Source organism: Martes martes (genome assembly GCF_963455335.1).
Source record: "Martes martes genome assembly, chromosome: 3".
NCBI lineage: Eukaryota > Metazoa > Chordata > Mammalia > Carnivora > Mustelidae > Martes > Martes martes.
In genome coordinates, this window is record NC_137890.1 from 155,740,143 (window position 1) to 155,754,699 (window position 14,557).

A 14,557-nucleotide genomic window follows, 5' to 3' on the forward strand; every position below is an offset into this window, starting at 1 on the left:
ATTTCTGTTTTGTTAATTACCTCTTGAGTGACAAATTTTTATTGCTTTCCTTTCTAGGAGGAAGAGAGCAAACCAGTTGTGAATTTAAAAGATCTCCAGAATGAAGAAGAGATTGATGATGATCCACTGATAATTCTGAAAGCAATCTTATTACAGGTAGAGAGAGAGTTTATAGGGGTGTGTGTGTGTGTGTGTGTGTATTTCAGATATGCACACGTATGTGTTCATTGCTAGAACTGCTACTGGTACTAGTCAGAGTCTTATTCTTTTGGGGCTTTCTCTGTGTCTATTTTTACAGTTTATTTTTTAGAGACTTTCTGGTTATAAAAGAAATTCATGTTTGTGGTAGGAAATTTGAGGGAAAAAACCCTAGGAAATATGTGAAAAGTATAAAATATATAAAAGTATAATTAAACCAAGTACCCAGTAGTTGTTAACACTTTGATGTGTATTCTTTGCGTTCTGTCTTCTCTGTGTTTATATACATATATTGGTATTGGGTTATAGGGTTTTGGGTATTATTGTCCTTTTAAATCGAATTGGGATTTACCGTATGTATTATTGTGGAATTTGCCGTCTTCCTGTGTTAGCCTTCTACTGTCCTTAGTTCCTGAGGTAACGTCCCCCTTTTCATTCCTAATGTTGATATACCGATAATGCCTCAGCTATATGACTTTTTAACGTTTGCTTAGCGCTGTGTTGTAAAGGTGGTAAGTTCCTTGCATGTGTTTATCCATTCTTACAAAGACTTTTTCTTGACTCTTTACCATGGACCTAGGCTGCATCCTTTAACCACCTTGTTCTGTGGCCACTGTATCAGTCTACTGGGGCTGCCATAACAAAGGACCACAGACTGGAGGGCTTAAACAACAAAAATTTATCTTCTCCTGGTCATGGAGGCCAGGAGTCCAAGATCAGGGGGCCAACAGGTTTATTCTCTCCCAAGGCCTCTCCATGGCTGGCACATGGCTACCTCCTTGTTGTGGGCCCACATGGCCTTTCCTCTGTGCCTGGGCATCCTGTAGATCTCTGTGAGTCCATATTTCTTCTTCATATAAGGACACCAGTCAGATTGGCCTAGGATCCACCTTAATGACCTTATTTTGAACATCATCACTTCTTTAAAGATCCTATCCAAATAAAGTCAGAGTTGAAATCTTGAGGGTTAAGGAGTCAGCATATGAATTGGCCGGAGTGGTTGGGGGATGGACACATTTCAGCCCAAAACAGTCACTTCTTACTAGCTTTTAGAACTTGTTTTTATCTGGAAACATTCAGAAGAGATTTTGATAATCCTTTTTTGCACTTTAATATTTCTTGTAAAAATCCCACAAAATAGCAGGAATTTACTCAATCTTAGAATACTCTTTGGATGCTCTTGAAGTGTTTAAACTTGAGGCGCCTGGGCGACTCAGTTGAGTGTTTAGCTCAGGCCACGATCTTAGGGTTGTGAGATCAAGCCCTACATCAGGCTCTTTCCTCAACGGGGAGTCTGCTTATTAGTATTCTCTCTCTGCCGCTGCCCCTCCTCCCACTCCTGTGTGTGCATGCTCACTCTCACTCTCTCTCTCTTTCTCTAAAATAAATAAGTAAATCTTTAAAAATAAGTAAATGTGTAAACTTTGGTGTAGGAAAGCACAATTCAAGTTTTCTAAACTGAGGCTTAATCTACTTCTTAAAAATTTTTTTTATTTTGCAACAGTTATGGTTAATCCACTTACATGTTCGCTGTCTTAGGCGCACGTAATTAGATGGAATTCTGTTGGTGCATTTGAACTCATAAATGTTACAGTTACATCTCATCACATTTTCTTAAATGATTGTTTCTTTCAAAAGGAGGAGAATAATATAATTCCTGTTGATCAGCTGGGCCAGAAACTCTTGAAAAAGACAGGAATGTCTTGGAACAAGAAGTACAGAAAACAGTATGGACCATTGCGAAAGGTAATAGATGACATCCATATGGGAGGTCCCATAACAGGAAATTATGTTATGATCCCTTTGCAACAGAACTTTAGGTGAAGATTAAATTAGTATTTTTATTTAATGGTTAAAGTTCAGTTGAGTTCTTTATTAAATGTTAAGTTATTAAGTAATTTATTATAGAATCAAGAAGTAAGCAGAAAAAGAAGGGAGGAAAGCCTTTTAATACAACAGCAAGAAATGTCATGAAGTTTGTGCCCTGAAGCTCATCATTTATTTACAGAAATGTCTTAGGGTGTTCCCACAGTTTTCCCTTGATCTTTCTTTTACACATAATCCTGGTAAACTTGGTGGTCAGTTTTCCTAGGCTGTGAGATTAGATGCAAAAACTGAACACAAGTCAAACCACTCGACTTAAAAAACACAGCAACACTTAGTAAATATTTTGGAGCTATTCCTTACAGAAGCAAGGGGCTTACACACTTCAGTGTTTAAGTGCCTCTTTTAATTAGACCACACTCCAGAAGTGTATGTTGGCTTAATGACTCTGAGTCCATAGCATAGGTTTTAAAGTTTTCATTTAAAATGATTGGGTCGGGTGCCTGGGTGGCTCAGTTTGTTAAGCGACTGCCTTCAGCTCAGGTCATGATCCTGGATCAATGGATCCCAGGATCGAGTCCCACATCGGGCTACCTGCTCAGCAGGGAGTCTGCTTCTCCCTCTGATTTCTCCCCTCTCATGCTCTCTCTCTTTTTCTCTCTCTCAAGTAAATAAATAAAATGATTGGGTCACTGTCTCGGTATTTTACTCTTAAGTGTGATATTAGCTGTGCAGGTTCTTTAAAAATGCAAATACCCTTTATAAGTTTGAGGGAGTTAGCTTTTTTTCATCATTGACTGATAGTTTCATCTTGAATAGAGGTTGGATTTTATCAAATGCTGACTTTTTTTAATATACCATTTATTCTGTTAATGTGGTGAATTCCATTGACCTCTTTAATGTTGAGCAAAGCTTATATTTTTGAGATAAATCCCACTTGGTCGTGAGCTTTTCATGTATTGCTGCATTCATTTGGCTCATTCATATAGGATTTTTGCTTCACCATTTATGAGAGATATTAGTCTTTGGTTTTCTTTTTTTGTAATGTCTGTCAGATTTTAGTGTTAGGGTTATGTAGGACTCAGAAGTCAGGAAACACTCCTTTATATTCTTGGAAAGAATTCTCTAAGACTGATTTTTTTTTTCTTAAATGTTTGGTGAAGCTACTGAGACCTGAAAATTTTTTTTTTTTGATGCCAGTGTAGTTAACAGTGTTACTAGTTTCAGTTGTACAGTATAGGGACTCAGCAGTTCTATATGTTCCACAGCGTTCGTCATGGTAAGTGTCCTCCTAATCCCCTTCACCCCTTCACCCATTTTCCCCATCCCCCATCCCCCTACCCACCTCCCCTCTAGTAACCATTAGTTTGTTCTCTCTAGTTAAGAGTCTGTTTCTTGGTTTGTCTCTCTTTTTTTTCCCTTTGTTCATTTGTTTAGTTTCTTAAGTTCCACATATGAGTGAAATCATGGTATTTGTCTTTCTCTGGTGGCTTATCTCTCTTACCATAATACACAGCAACTCCATCCATATTGTTGCAAATGATAAGATTTCGTTTTGGTTTGTTTTTTTTTATTGGCTGAATAATATCCATTGTATGTAAATACCACACCTTTATCCATTCATGTGTTGATGGACACGTGGGCTGCTTCCATATCTTGGCCATTGTAAATAATGCTGCAGTAAACATAGGGGTGCATGTATCCCTTCTAATCAGTGTTTTTGTGTTCTTTAGGTAAATATTGTAGTGCGATTACTGGATCATAGGGTAGTTATGTTTTTAACTTTTTGAGGACCCTTCATACCGTTTCCACAGTGGCTGTACCAGTTTGCATTCCCATCAGCAATGCACCAGGGTGCCTTTTCCTCCACGTTCTTGCCAATACCTATTGTTTCTTGTGGTTTTGATTTTAGCCATTCTGACAGGTGTGAGGTTATGTCTCATTGTACTTTTGATTTGCATTTCCCTGGTGATGAGTGACAGTGAGCATCTTTTCATGTGTCTGTTGGCCATCTCAATATCTTCTTTTGGGAAATGTCCGTTCATGTCTTCTGTCCATTTTATGATTGGATTATTTCATTTTTTTGGTGTTGCATTGTATAGTTTTTTGTATATTTTGGATACTAAACCTTTATCAGATATGTCCTTTGCAAATATCTTCTCCCATTCAGTAGGTTGTCTTTTAGTTTTGTTGGCTTTTTATTTCGAGGTAGTCCCAATGGTTTATTTTTGGTTGTTTCCCTTCCCTTAGGAGACCTATCTAGAAGGATATTGCTCTGATCGGTGTCAGAGAAATTACTGTGCTTATGCTGTCTACTAGGATTTTTATGATTTCAGGCCTCACAATCAGGTCCTTAATCCATTTTGAGCTTATTTTTGTGTATGGTCTAAGAAAGCAGTCCAGTTTCATTCTTTTGCATATCATTGCCCAGTTTTCCCAGAACTTACTTGTTTTAGAGACTTTCTCCCATTGCATATTCTTGCTTCCTTTTTCAAAGATTAGTTGACCACGTAATTATGGATTTATTTCTGGGCTTCCTATTGCATTGAGACCTGAAATGTTTTTTTGTTTTTTTTTTTTTTTTGCAGTAAGGTTTTGTAATTATAGTTTAAATTTCTTTGCTTGTAGTGTTATTTAGATTTTCTATTCTTGCATTATTTTGGAAAATTGTGTTTTTTAAGGAATTTGTTCTCTGACATTATCTATAATATCAGATTTATTGGCATAAAGTTATTCACAGTATCCCATATTCTCTGTAGTGTCTGTAGTACCTGAAGTTATTTCTTCTTTTTCATTCCTAATATTAGTAATTTGTATTTTCTCACTTTTTTTTCATCAGTCTTGCTTGGGGTTTATCAAGTTTATTAAACTTCTTAAAAAACAAATTTTTGCCTCTGTTGATTTTCTCTACTGCTCATCTGTTTTTTATCTCATTGATTTCTGCTCTTGTTTTTAATTATTTCCTTCCTTTTACTTCTGGGATCTCATTAGATCAACTTTTTTCCAGCATGGTATCTCAGTTGTTTTTAAACCTTCCTTTTAATACAAGCTTTTAAAGCTATAAATTTCTTTTTAAGGGCTAATTTAACTGCAAACAAATCTGACCTGTTTTCATTATCATTCCATTCAAAATAGTTTGTAATTTCCCTCATGATTTTTTGGGGAACTGTGTTGCTTAATTTCCACATATTTGGGATTTCTTTCTATCTTTTTGTTTTATCTATAAGTTGATTCCTAGTTAATTCCATTGTACCCTGAGAACATACTCTCCATGATTTTAGTTCTTTTGAATTTATTGAGACTTGGTTCACACTTCAGAATATGCTCTGTGTTGCTATAAGTTCTGTATTCACCAGAAAAGTTATTTTCTGCACTTATTGGGTATATTGTTTTATAAATGTCAATTATATCAAATTGGTTAATAGCACTTCTTTTCTGTCCTTACTAATTTTTCTATCTTTGGGTTTTTATCAGTTACTGAGTGGTTTAAATTGTGGATTTGTCCCTTCCCCCTTTTACTTTGGAAAGATTTACTTCATGTACCATGAAGTTATATTATTAGATATATACACGTTTTGGATTTTTATGGCCTCCTGATGTACATTGCCCTTCCTTTATCTCTGCTAGTATTCCTTGCCTTAAAATTTACCTAATCTGGTATTAATGTAACCCTGCAAGCCATTTTATACAAGTGTGTTTCTTGCAAACAGTATGAAGTTGGTTCCTATTTATTTTGCATGGTTGTGATTTTTAAGTAATTTGTTCTTTTATTTAAAGTAAAATTTGGGGCGCCTGGGTGGCTCAGTGGTTAAAGCCTCTGCCTTCGGCTCGGGTCATGATCCCAGGGTCCTGGGATTGAGCCCCACATCAAGCTCTCTGCTCAGCAGGGAGCCTGCTTCCTCCTCTCTCTCTCTCTGCCTGCCTCTCTGCCTACTTATGATCTGTGTCTGTCAAATAAACAAATAAAATCTTAAAAAAAAAAAAAAAAAAGTGAGCCGCCTGGGTGGCTCAGTTGGTTAAGCAGCTGCCTTTGGCTCAGGTCATGATCCCAGCGTCCTGGGATTGAGTCCCACATCGGGCTCCTTGCTTGGCAGGGAGCCTGCTTCTCCCTCTGCCTCTGCCTGTGCTTGCTCACTCTCCCTCTCTCTCTCTGACAAATAAATAAATAAAATCTTTAAAAAAAAAAATCTGGGCAGTCTTATTAAAAAAAAAAAAAAGTAAAATTTGTTGGGGCGCCTGGGTGGCTCAGTTGGTTAAGTGTCTACCTTCAGCTCCGGTCATGATCCCAGGGTTCTGGGATCGAGCCCTGCATCAGTCTCCCTGCTCAGCTGGGAGTCTGTTTCTCTGCCCCTCCCCTGGCTCGTACTCTCTCCTTCTCTCTCTCTCTCTCTCTAAATAAACATCTTTTTTAAAAAAATAGCATAAATTTGTTTGAAATACCACCATATTATCCTTATAAGGTCCATTGAAGCAGATGTTAGGTTCCCTGTTTCATTTCTGCTATTGATCATTTCTGCGTTTTAGCTTTCTTTTCCATCAATATTGCCTAGGGGTTTATCTATTAAACTCTTCAAAAAAGCAGCTTTGTATTTGTTGATCTTCTCTACCCTTCTCTATTTGTTCATCTGTTTTCTATCAGATGACAGTTTGATAGTTTCTTTTAATGAGAATGTTCAGTCCATTTGGTTTTAATGCAGTAATGAATATGGTTGAGTTTAAACTTATCATTGAGGTATTTGTTTTTTATTTGCCCCTTCTGTTTTTTGCTCTTTCATTCTTCCTCACCCTTTAGGTTACTCAAGTGGTTTTCAGTCGTTCTACTTTATCTCCTCTGTTGGCTAATATATTGCTTTATTTCTTTAATATTTTTATTCTAGGGAATATACTGTACATAACTAAATTATACTGTACACAACTAAATTAATAGTATATCATTTCCTGAACTAGGGAATATACTGTACATAACTAAATTATACTGTACACAACTAAATTAATAGTATATCATTTCCTGAACAGTGTAAGATGCTCACAGTCATATAACTACATTTCCCCACCTCCCATCCTGTCTGCTGTTGCCTTTTATTGTACCATTACATGTAAATTCTACTCTGTTACTTATTTTTATTAATACTATTTTTTGCTTCAAACGCTTAGGCAACTTTTAAAGAAATTAGTGAAAAAATAGTGTCTTATATTTATCCATTCTGGTATTTGTTGCTGCTTTTTGCACATTCGGCTGTGCATCTAGTATCATTTCAATTTTGATTGAAATCTTTATTTTGCCTTCAGTTTTTTAAAGGTTGTTTTTGCTGGATATTAAATTCTAGTGTAGTAGTTTCCATTTTTTCCTTTCAGCACCTTAAAGATGTCATTCCATTATGTTTTGGCTTCCATTATTTTGGCTCAGAAGGCTAGTGTCACTTGAACATGGTGTATCTTTTTCTCTGCCTACTTTTAAGATTCTTTTTCTTTTTTCTTTGTTTTTTAGCAGCTTAACAATATTGTGTCTCAGTGTAGTACTCTTTATGTTTATTTGCTTTATATTTGCCAAGTTTTTTGTCTATAGCTTGACGTCTTTCTTCAGTTTTGACCATTATATTTCCAATTTGGTTTTCTGCCCCTTATTTCTTCTCCTTCCAGGACTACAGTTACATGTAAATTAGACCATTCAGGATTTCCTCACAGATCTTAAGTAACTGAGATTTTTTTCTTTTTCTAATTTTTACCTCTCCTTCAGCTTGGCTAATTTACATTGCACCATCTTCAAGTTCATTGGCTCTTTCTTTGGCTATATCCAGTCTTCCATTAAGCCCAGCTACTGAACTTTTCATTTAGATATTGTGGTTGCCAGCTTTGGGATTTCCACTTAGCTCTAATTGAGAGTATCCATTTCTCCACTGAAATTCCCTTTCTGAACCCACTCTTCATCCTTTTGTATAATTTTTGATTATTAGCTTTATTAAGTCATATAAATTAAATATTTTAATAGCTATTCACTGTCATAATATCTGGACTATTTCTGGGGCTCTTTCTGTTAACTTTATTTCCCTTATGAATTGACTCTGTCCTCTCTTGAATATTGAATATTGAATCACACTGTCCTGTTTGTGTGTCATTTAATCTTATATTGCCTACTGGACATAGTGGATTATATGGTGGTTCTTTTTTTTTTTTTTCTTTAAATGGTTGTTCTTTAAAGAGTTTTGCATTATGCTCTAACAGGCTATTGAATCCTTGATCCAATGGAAGCTTCATTTTGGGCTTTGTAGTGTGAATCTACTACAGTTTAGCTCTTAGTCCCGTGGGGAAAGCATGGTTCTTCCTCTGAAGGCAGAGTTTAGCAAACGGTGGCCTGGGGGCAAATATGACCTGCTGCCCCTGAGCTGAGAACTATCTTCACGCTTTTAAGTGGTTATTTTTTTAAAGTTATATATGTACCTACATAAGGTCCTCAAGTTTGCCTTTTATCTGGCGCTTTACAAGCGTACCAGCTCTTGGCCTAAGGCACGGCCCTTCTAGGATTTCAACAGAAAGCCTCAGATATTTGTCATATGTCTCTATCTTGTCAGAACTTCATTTCCGTGTTCTGTCTATCCAGAAATCTCTGCTAAAATCTTTGCACATCTACCCAGAAATCTCTGCTAAAATCTCTGTTCCAATCATGACTCTACCAGCTGTTGCTTTCTGTGGGGTTTCTTGTGTCTTGGGCCATCCATGTTCCAATCAGGAGTCAGCCAAGGATTTGAGGGGGATTTGGTATAGATTCTAGGCTCTTTAATGCAACTCTTTGTCTTTCACTTTCTAGCCTCTCTGGCATTTTCAAATTCTGTTTCCTCAGCTCAGTAAGACTCCTGCCCTTTGCTTGAACTCTCCCACCATGCACTGCTATAAAGTGGGAACCAGTAGCTTCATGTAAAACTCACCTAGTTTTGAAGGATTATGTCCCCTCTGCTTAAGCCTGTTTCTGGTTATTCTCCAAACACTTGTTTTCATTATTTTGTCTGGAGTTTATCATTTCTTATCAGTAAAGGTAGACCATTAAAAGTTCTCTGCCATTATTGGGACCAGACTCTGCTGAAGCTTGAGGCTAAAAAGAATTAACTCTCACTTCTCAAACAAAGGGAAAAAATGGCTACTCTCTGATTGTCACTATTTGATTGTACCTAAAAAATTAGCTGCAACACTGTTTTACCATCTTCTATACACAGTATTAGCAATACTGTCTTTGGGTCGTAGACCTGTTTCCATCTGTCTATGGTAAAACAATACTTTGATTAGTGTTGGTACTACTACACATTATTTCCATCCAAGTGGAAAATGAGAAAGTCACCTTTCCATATGGATTGATGGGCTAAGCAGATGTTGCATGTGCCTCCCGAATGGTTTCCTGTATAAAGTGAGTTCGTGCTGAGAGAAGAGGAGATGTAAGGCCACAGGAGTCAGGGAGTGAGAGAAGAGTAGAGATGGGAAGTGGGGGTAAGCAATGAGGAAAGATGCTTTTTTCTTCCTAGTCCTTTAGCTAGATCTTAAGAAATAGTCTTTGGGATTAAGACCTAAGCTTTCTGCACTTTGGTTTCCTGAGCTAACCTGTCTGCTTCCTTGGACAGACAACATTTGGTTTAGTTAATGTTACGTGACAATGTAGGCTTATGATTATGACTTTATTCCAACAGAGTTTGTCTGAGTCACTAGTTTTAAAATTCTCTTCTGTAGTGCTTCACTGTGGGATTGCCTTTGTGCTTCGTTTAGATTGCTTTAAACATCTCTGAAGTGTTTGGTTCTACCTAATCTGCTTTAGTAAAGTACTTTTTAAGAATGGTGTTACTGAGGCAGAAGTAACCTATGTTTTAGATTATGGCATGGCAGCTTCCTTCCTTGATGTGACTGTTGAACAGAGAGGACTCTGATTTTTATTAAATGTTTTAATCATGACTCAGATGGATTTTTTTTCCCTCCCAGCTGGCTAGGGCAAAAATCAAGTTCAAAATCTAGTCACAGAAAGGAAGATGTAGTTTTTTTACTGTGTCCAATTAAAAAAAAATTTTTTTATTAACCTAGTATTTGTTTTTTGTCTCTGTATAGTTCTTACAGCTTCATTCCCAGATATTTCTACTCAGTTCAGATGAAAGTACAGTTAGTCTGTTGAAGAATGGTTCTCTCCAGGCTGAGTCTGATTTCCAAAGGAATGATCAACACATTTTCAAGACATTTACTTCAAAATCCCCAGGATTAAATGATAAAACCTCCTGTCCCCACTGGTTTGATATAAATGATTCCAAAGTCCAACCAATCAAGGAAAAAGATATTGAACGGCAGTTTCAGGGTAAAGAAAGTGCCTACATGTTGTTTTATCGGAAATCCCAGTTGCAGAGACCCCCAGAAGGTATGGAAAGAGAAATGTTCCTATTTGTTCAAGTTGTTGATGTTAGAAGATAAATATTGAGTGCTATTTTAATTTTTACCCTTTTAAGAGAAAGTGTGCTCTTGGAACATTTTTAAATATTTTCAGGCTAATAGTAAGAAATACATTATGCCAAAAGAAATCCAGCAATCTGTCATTTTATAATTATATATTTCTATTTTATTTTTCCCCCTCTAATGATATGAGACCATAGTTAGTGTTCAGAATTGGTTTTTCTCGAACTGCGTGATGGTGTCTTGTTGGGTGGACCAACCTGAGTACAATTGCCCTATGCTTAGGTTTGGCTCTGTCATTTGGCCATGTGTCTGTCTCCTTCAAGTTGTAAGTGGCCTTTTATTGCCCTCTTTTTTCCTTTTCTTCAAGGTAACTAATGTGTTTTATGAGCAGTTGAAATAAATTCAAAGCATTCTTTGTTAAACCTTCTAACACAGCTCAGGGAGGCTAGACTCTGAGACCTCAATGATAAATTTTTTTATTGAAACCACTGACATGAATCAGTATGTAAGACTTTGGTCACTTCCCAAAGTCTACTCAGAAGTAGAAAATCCTAAGAAGGGAAGTTCCTTAGATAGAGGGATATCTGTAGTTACAAATTAGGACACTGTTCTTAGAAAATGAGAATAGTAATCATTTTTATAAAAAGTAAGAAGAAAGAAGTTACTAATTTGCATGTGAGTCAAAGGAAATTAACTTTCTGGTTTTAAAACAGTTACATAATTATTCTGTTTAACGAGAAATTCTAGGCTTTATTTTTCTGACGGGAAAAATATAGTCGTGGCTCTGGTAAAAAATATTCTGAAGCAGAATCCACAGTTACAGAAATCTATATTAACACAAAAAGAATGAATTGGATTTTAGTATGCGTTATGTTTTGGCTATGCACTGAATGGTAGTTTTCCAGTTAGCTTAGGAATTGAATCAAGGTTTGGCAGAAATCTTGATGGACTTTTTGTGGGGATAAAGGGACAGAACTTGGCAAAGTGATTCTAAAATCCATCTAGAGAGGTGAGCATTCATGAAGACTGAAGAAGGGCCCGCTGAAGGGCATCGACTCCATCAGTCAAACCTGTTTGTAGAGCTCCAGCAGCTAAGGGAGTGCAGTGCTCACACAGAGAGGGACACAGCGCTGGAGCGGAGCCAGCCCAGAAATCCACCCAGGTCTTTCGGAGATTTTAATCTGTAGTAAGGTGACTTTTCAGATGAATAGGAGGAAAGGGAATTACTCAAGATACAGAGTGGGGAAGCTGGTTAGCAGCCAGTCACTTGAATTAGCAGGCAGTATAATCAAGTGACTATAATCATCGCTTGAATGAAATTTGAGTTCCTTTAATGTGTATGTTAAAAGGGAACCTTAAAATGTATAAAATATATTTTCAAATATTAAGGTAGAGAAGACCTTTCTAAGCTTAAAAGCAAAGAAAGAAAAATTAAGGAAAAGTGTTATAAACCTTAAACAATAAAAAAGGCAAATGACAGGCCTAATGGGAAACAGCTAAATAAATGACAAATTTATTTCCCATCTGCCGAGTGCTTTTACATATATTCCATTGTGCTTAGTAGAAAATTGGGAAAATGATATAAATAAGCAATGTACAAAGGAAGAAATAGGAACAACCAATAAACTGGAGGGAAAAAAAAGGGAATCGGGCACCTGGGTGGCTCAGTCTGGCCAAACATCTGCTTTTGGCTCAGGTCATGATCCCGGGGTCCTGGAATCGAGCCCTGCATGTGGCTCCCTGCTCAGTGGGGAATCTGCTTGTCCCTCTTTCTCTTCCCCCGGTCCCTGCTCATGGTTTCTCTCTCTCTCTCTCATAAATAAATAAATAAGTAAATAAATAAATAAATAAGAATCAACCCAAATCATAATAAAAAAATAGGAATTGACATTGGGGAGGGTATGTGATATGGTGAGTGCTGTGAAATGTGTAAGCCTGATGATTCACAGACCTGTACCCCTGGGGCAAATAATATATTAAATGTTAATTAAAAAACTAAATAAATAAAAAATAATTTAAAAAAATAGGAATTGAAACAGAAATGAGATGCCACTTTTTCCCTACCAAGTTAAATGTTTTTTGTTACTTGTTCTCAACAGTTGGCACTTCCTCTACAGCTGGTAGGCATACACAGCCCTGTAACCAGTTGATCATATGTATTTGAAAACCTTAAACCAGTAATTCTTCTGCAAATCTGTCTTGAAATAATCAGAGCTGTATATAGATACTCATGTTCAAAGGTGTTTGTTAACTCCCATTATTTTATAATAAGGACTAGAAATCACCTTAAATACCTACCAGAAAAAGATTGGCTAGATTAATTATGGTATTTATAGAATGAACTACTATGCAATCATTTAAAACTTTGGAGAAACACAAATCTGAAGTGAAAAGCATGTTACAGATTTGTCAAATACGATCCCAGTCACTTTAAATAAGCGTGTGTACACGTGTGTAGGTACATGTGTGCGTACAGACACATTGTGTAGGTTTAGAAGGAAGACCACAAGTACATACAACAGGTCTTAGCAGTATCTCTTGGGAATGGGATTATGGTAATATCTATAAGATATCTTCTGTATTGTAAAAGTAATTTCCAGAATTTTTACGGTGGCAATTACTACATTTGTTATCTGGAAGAAAATAGTGGGTGTTCTTTTTAAAAAGTATGCTTAAAGAGAATTGAAGAATGGAATCCTTCTAGCGTGGCATAAAGAACTGTTTATCTTCCATTTGTTCCAGTGTTTTCATGTTTCACATGGGAAGACAGGTCCGCAGGAAGTTAGCATTCACAAAGGTAGTTAGTAGAGGCTTTCTAGCTCCCAGCACATCCTTGCCAGAGTCCCAGCTGCCAGATTCCATTTAATCAGCCCACGTTAATGAAGCGTTCTGTTCACAGCTCAAGCTAATCCAAGATACGGGGTTCCACGTCATTTGCTGAGTGAAATGGACGCAGCCAACATTGAACTGCAAATAAAAAGGTAATCTTAACCTACTTTTAGAGTTTGAATGGTTTTTTCCTGGAGAATGAAGATCTCATTTAGGTCTTAAGTCTTCAATCAGGAAAATTAAAAAGGAAACGAAGCCAACTAATCAATGCCTGTGTCTGTGTAGCTGCTGAATTTTTGTAGGCAGAGTATCTTACTTTGAAATCGTCTTTATCTGTGAGAGTGAATGAAATGATGTCACGTAAATGGCCATTGCCGAGTAGGGGTGAAGCCTCAGAAGCCTGGAGAAATCGGTGAACATGCAGGACATTAAGTGAATTGTATCCTGGCCCGTCAGGTGATTTCCAAGGTGTAGAGAGAGCCTGGGTGGAAGTCACCCCTCGTGAGTTAAGTAGTTATGGGGACCCAGCACTCAGTGACAGAAGACCAGAGGTGGGTGAGAGGAGGAAATATGGATTCTGCAAACTACCGGGCTTCGTGTCTGTCCGGGTAGACACCTGTAATGGGTTATCACGGGCCTGGTTTGTGAGGACTCGCTGATTTCATCTTCTCTTTTGCGGTTTCGCCTTGGACCCTGAAGAACTGTGTCCTCATTTGCACTCTGCCGTGGTTGGTAGGGGCGCTCGGTTAGGGAAGTGCATGTTCTCGTGGCCTCCTTGTGGACCCACGTGGCTGGCTGATTATGTAGCCAGGATGTGTTCAATATTTTAATCATTGGCTTAAAACTGAGCCAGAAAAGAAGCAGGTAGATTGAATGGCAAACCACTATCAAAGGAAATTAAGACATTAAAAATATAAGAAGTAGGGTAAAATATCTTAAACAGGATAAATAACCTGCGTGAGTGGGTGCGGACTGGCAGTGGGTGTTCACAACCACAGCGGCAGGGGTTTCGCCAGCCAGCACTAAGCTTTCTAATGCGGCCATCAGAAGAGCTAGTGCTGTCTTCGATTACATGAACAGGATTGTGTCAGGAGTTTTGGAGCAATGGTGGTGGCCTCATCCAACTCTCCCTGGGCCAGACTGCCTGGGGCAGAATGGTCGGGCACCGGCTCCAAGGCTGCCCAGCACATTCAGAGGCGAGCCGCCACTTCCGGTCTACTCGACCTGGGGAGAGTGGGCTGGAGGGTCATGAGACCCACTTGAAATATTTTACAGGAGAGCCTACGGA

At 37.6% G+C, this 14,557-nt stretch overlaps 1 protein-coding gene across 2 annotated transcripts in view; it reads left to right on the top strand.

Annotated features, from left to right (window-relative positions):
* The window catches only part of USP40 (ubiquitin specific peptidase 40), a 75,600-nt gene that overhangs the window by 19,997 nt on the left and 41,046 nt on the right, over window positions 1-14,557 (top strand). Inside the window, exons 9-12 of one of the 2 annotated variants that reach the window (XM_080799856.1) lie at window positions 58-156; window positions 1,837-1,944; window positions 10,105-10,405; window positions 13,340-13,421. In XM_080799856.1, coding sequence (XP_080655982.1) covers window positions 58-156; window positions 1,837-1,944; window positions 10,105-10,405; window positions 13,340-13,421 — 590 coding nt within the window. Of the gene's footprint in view, window positions 1-57; window positions 157-1,836; window positions 1,945-10,104; window positions 10,406-13,339; window positions 13,422-14,557 lie in introns of those variants that run through there. The other variant, XM_080799857.1, reaches the window with a different exon arrangement.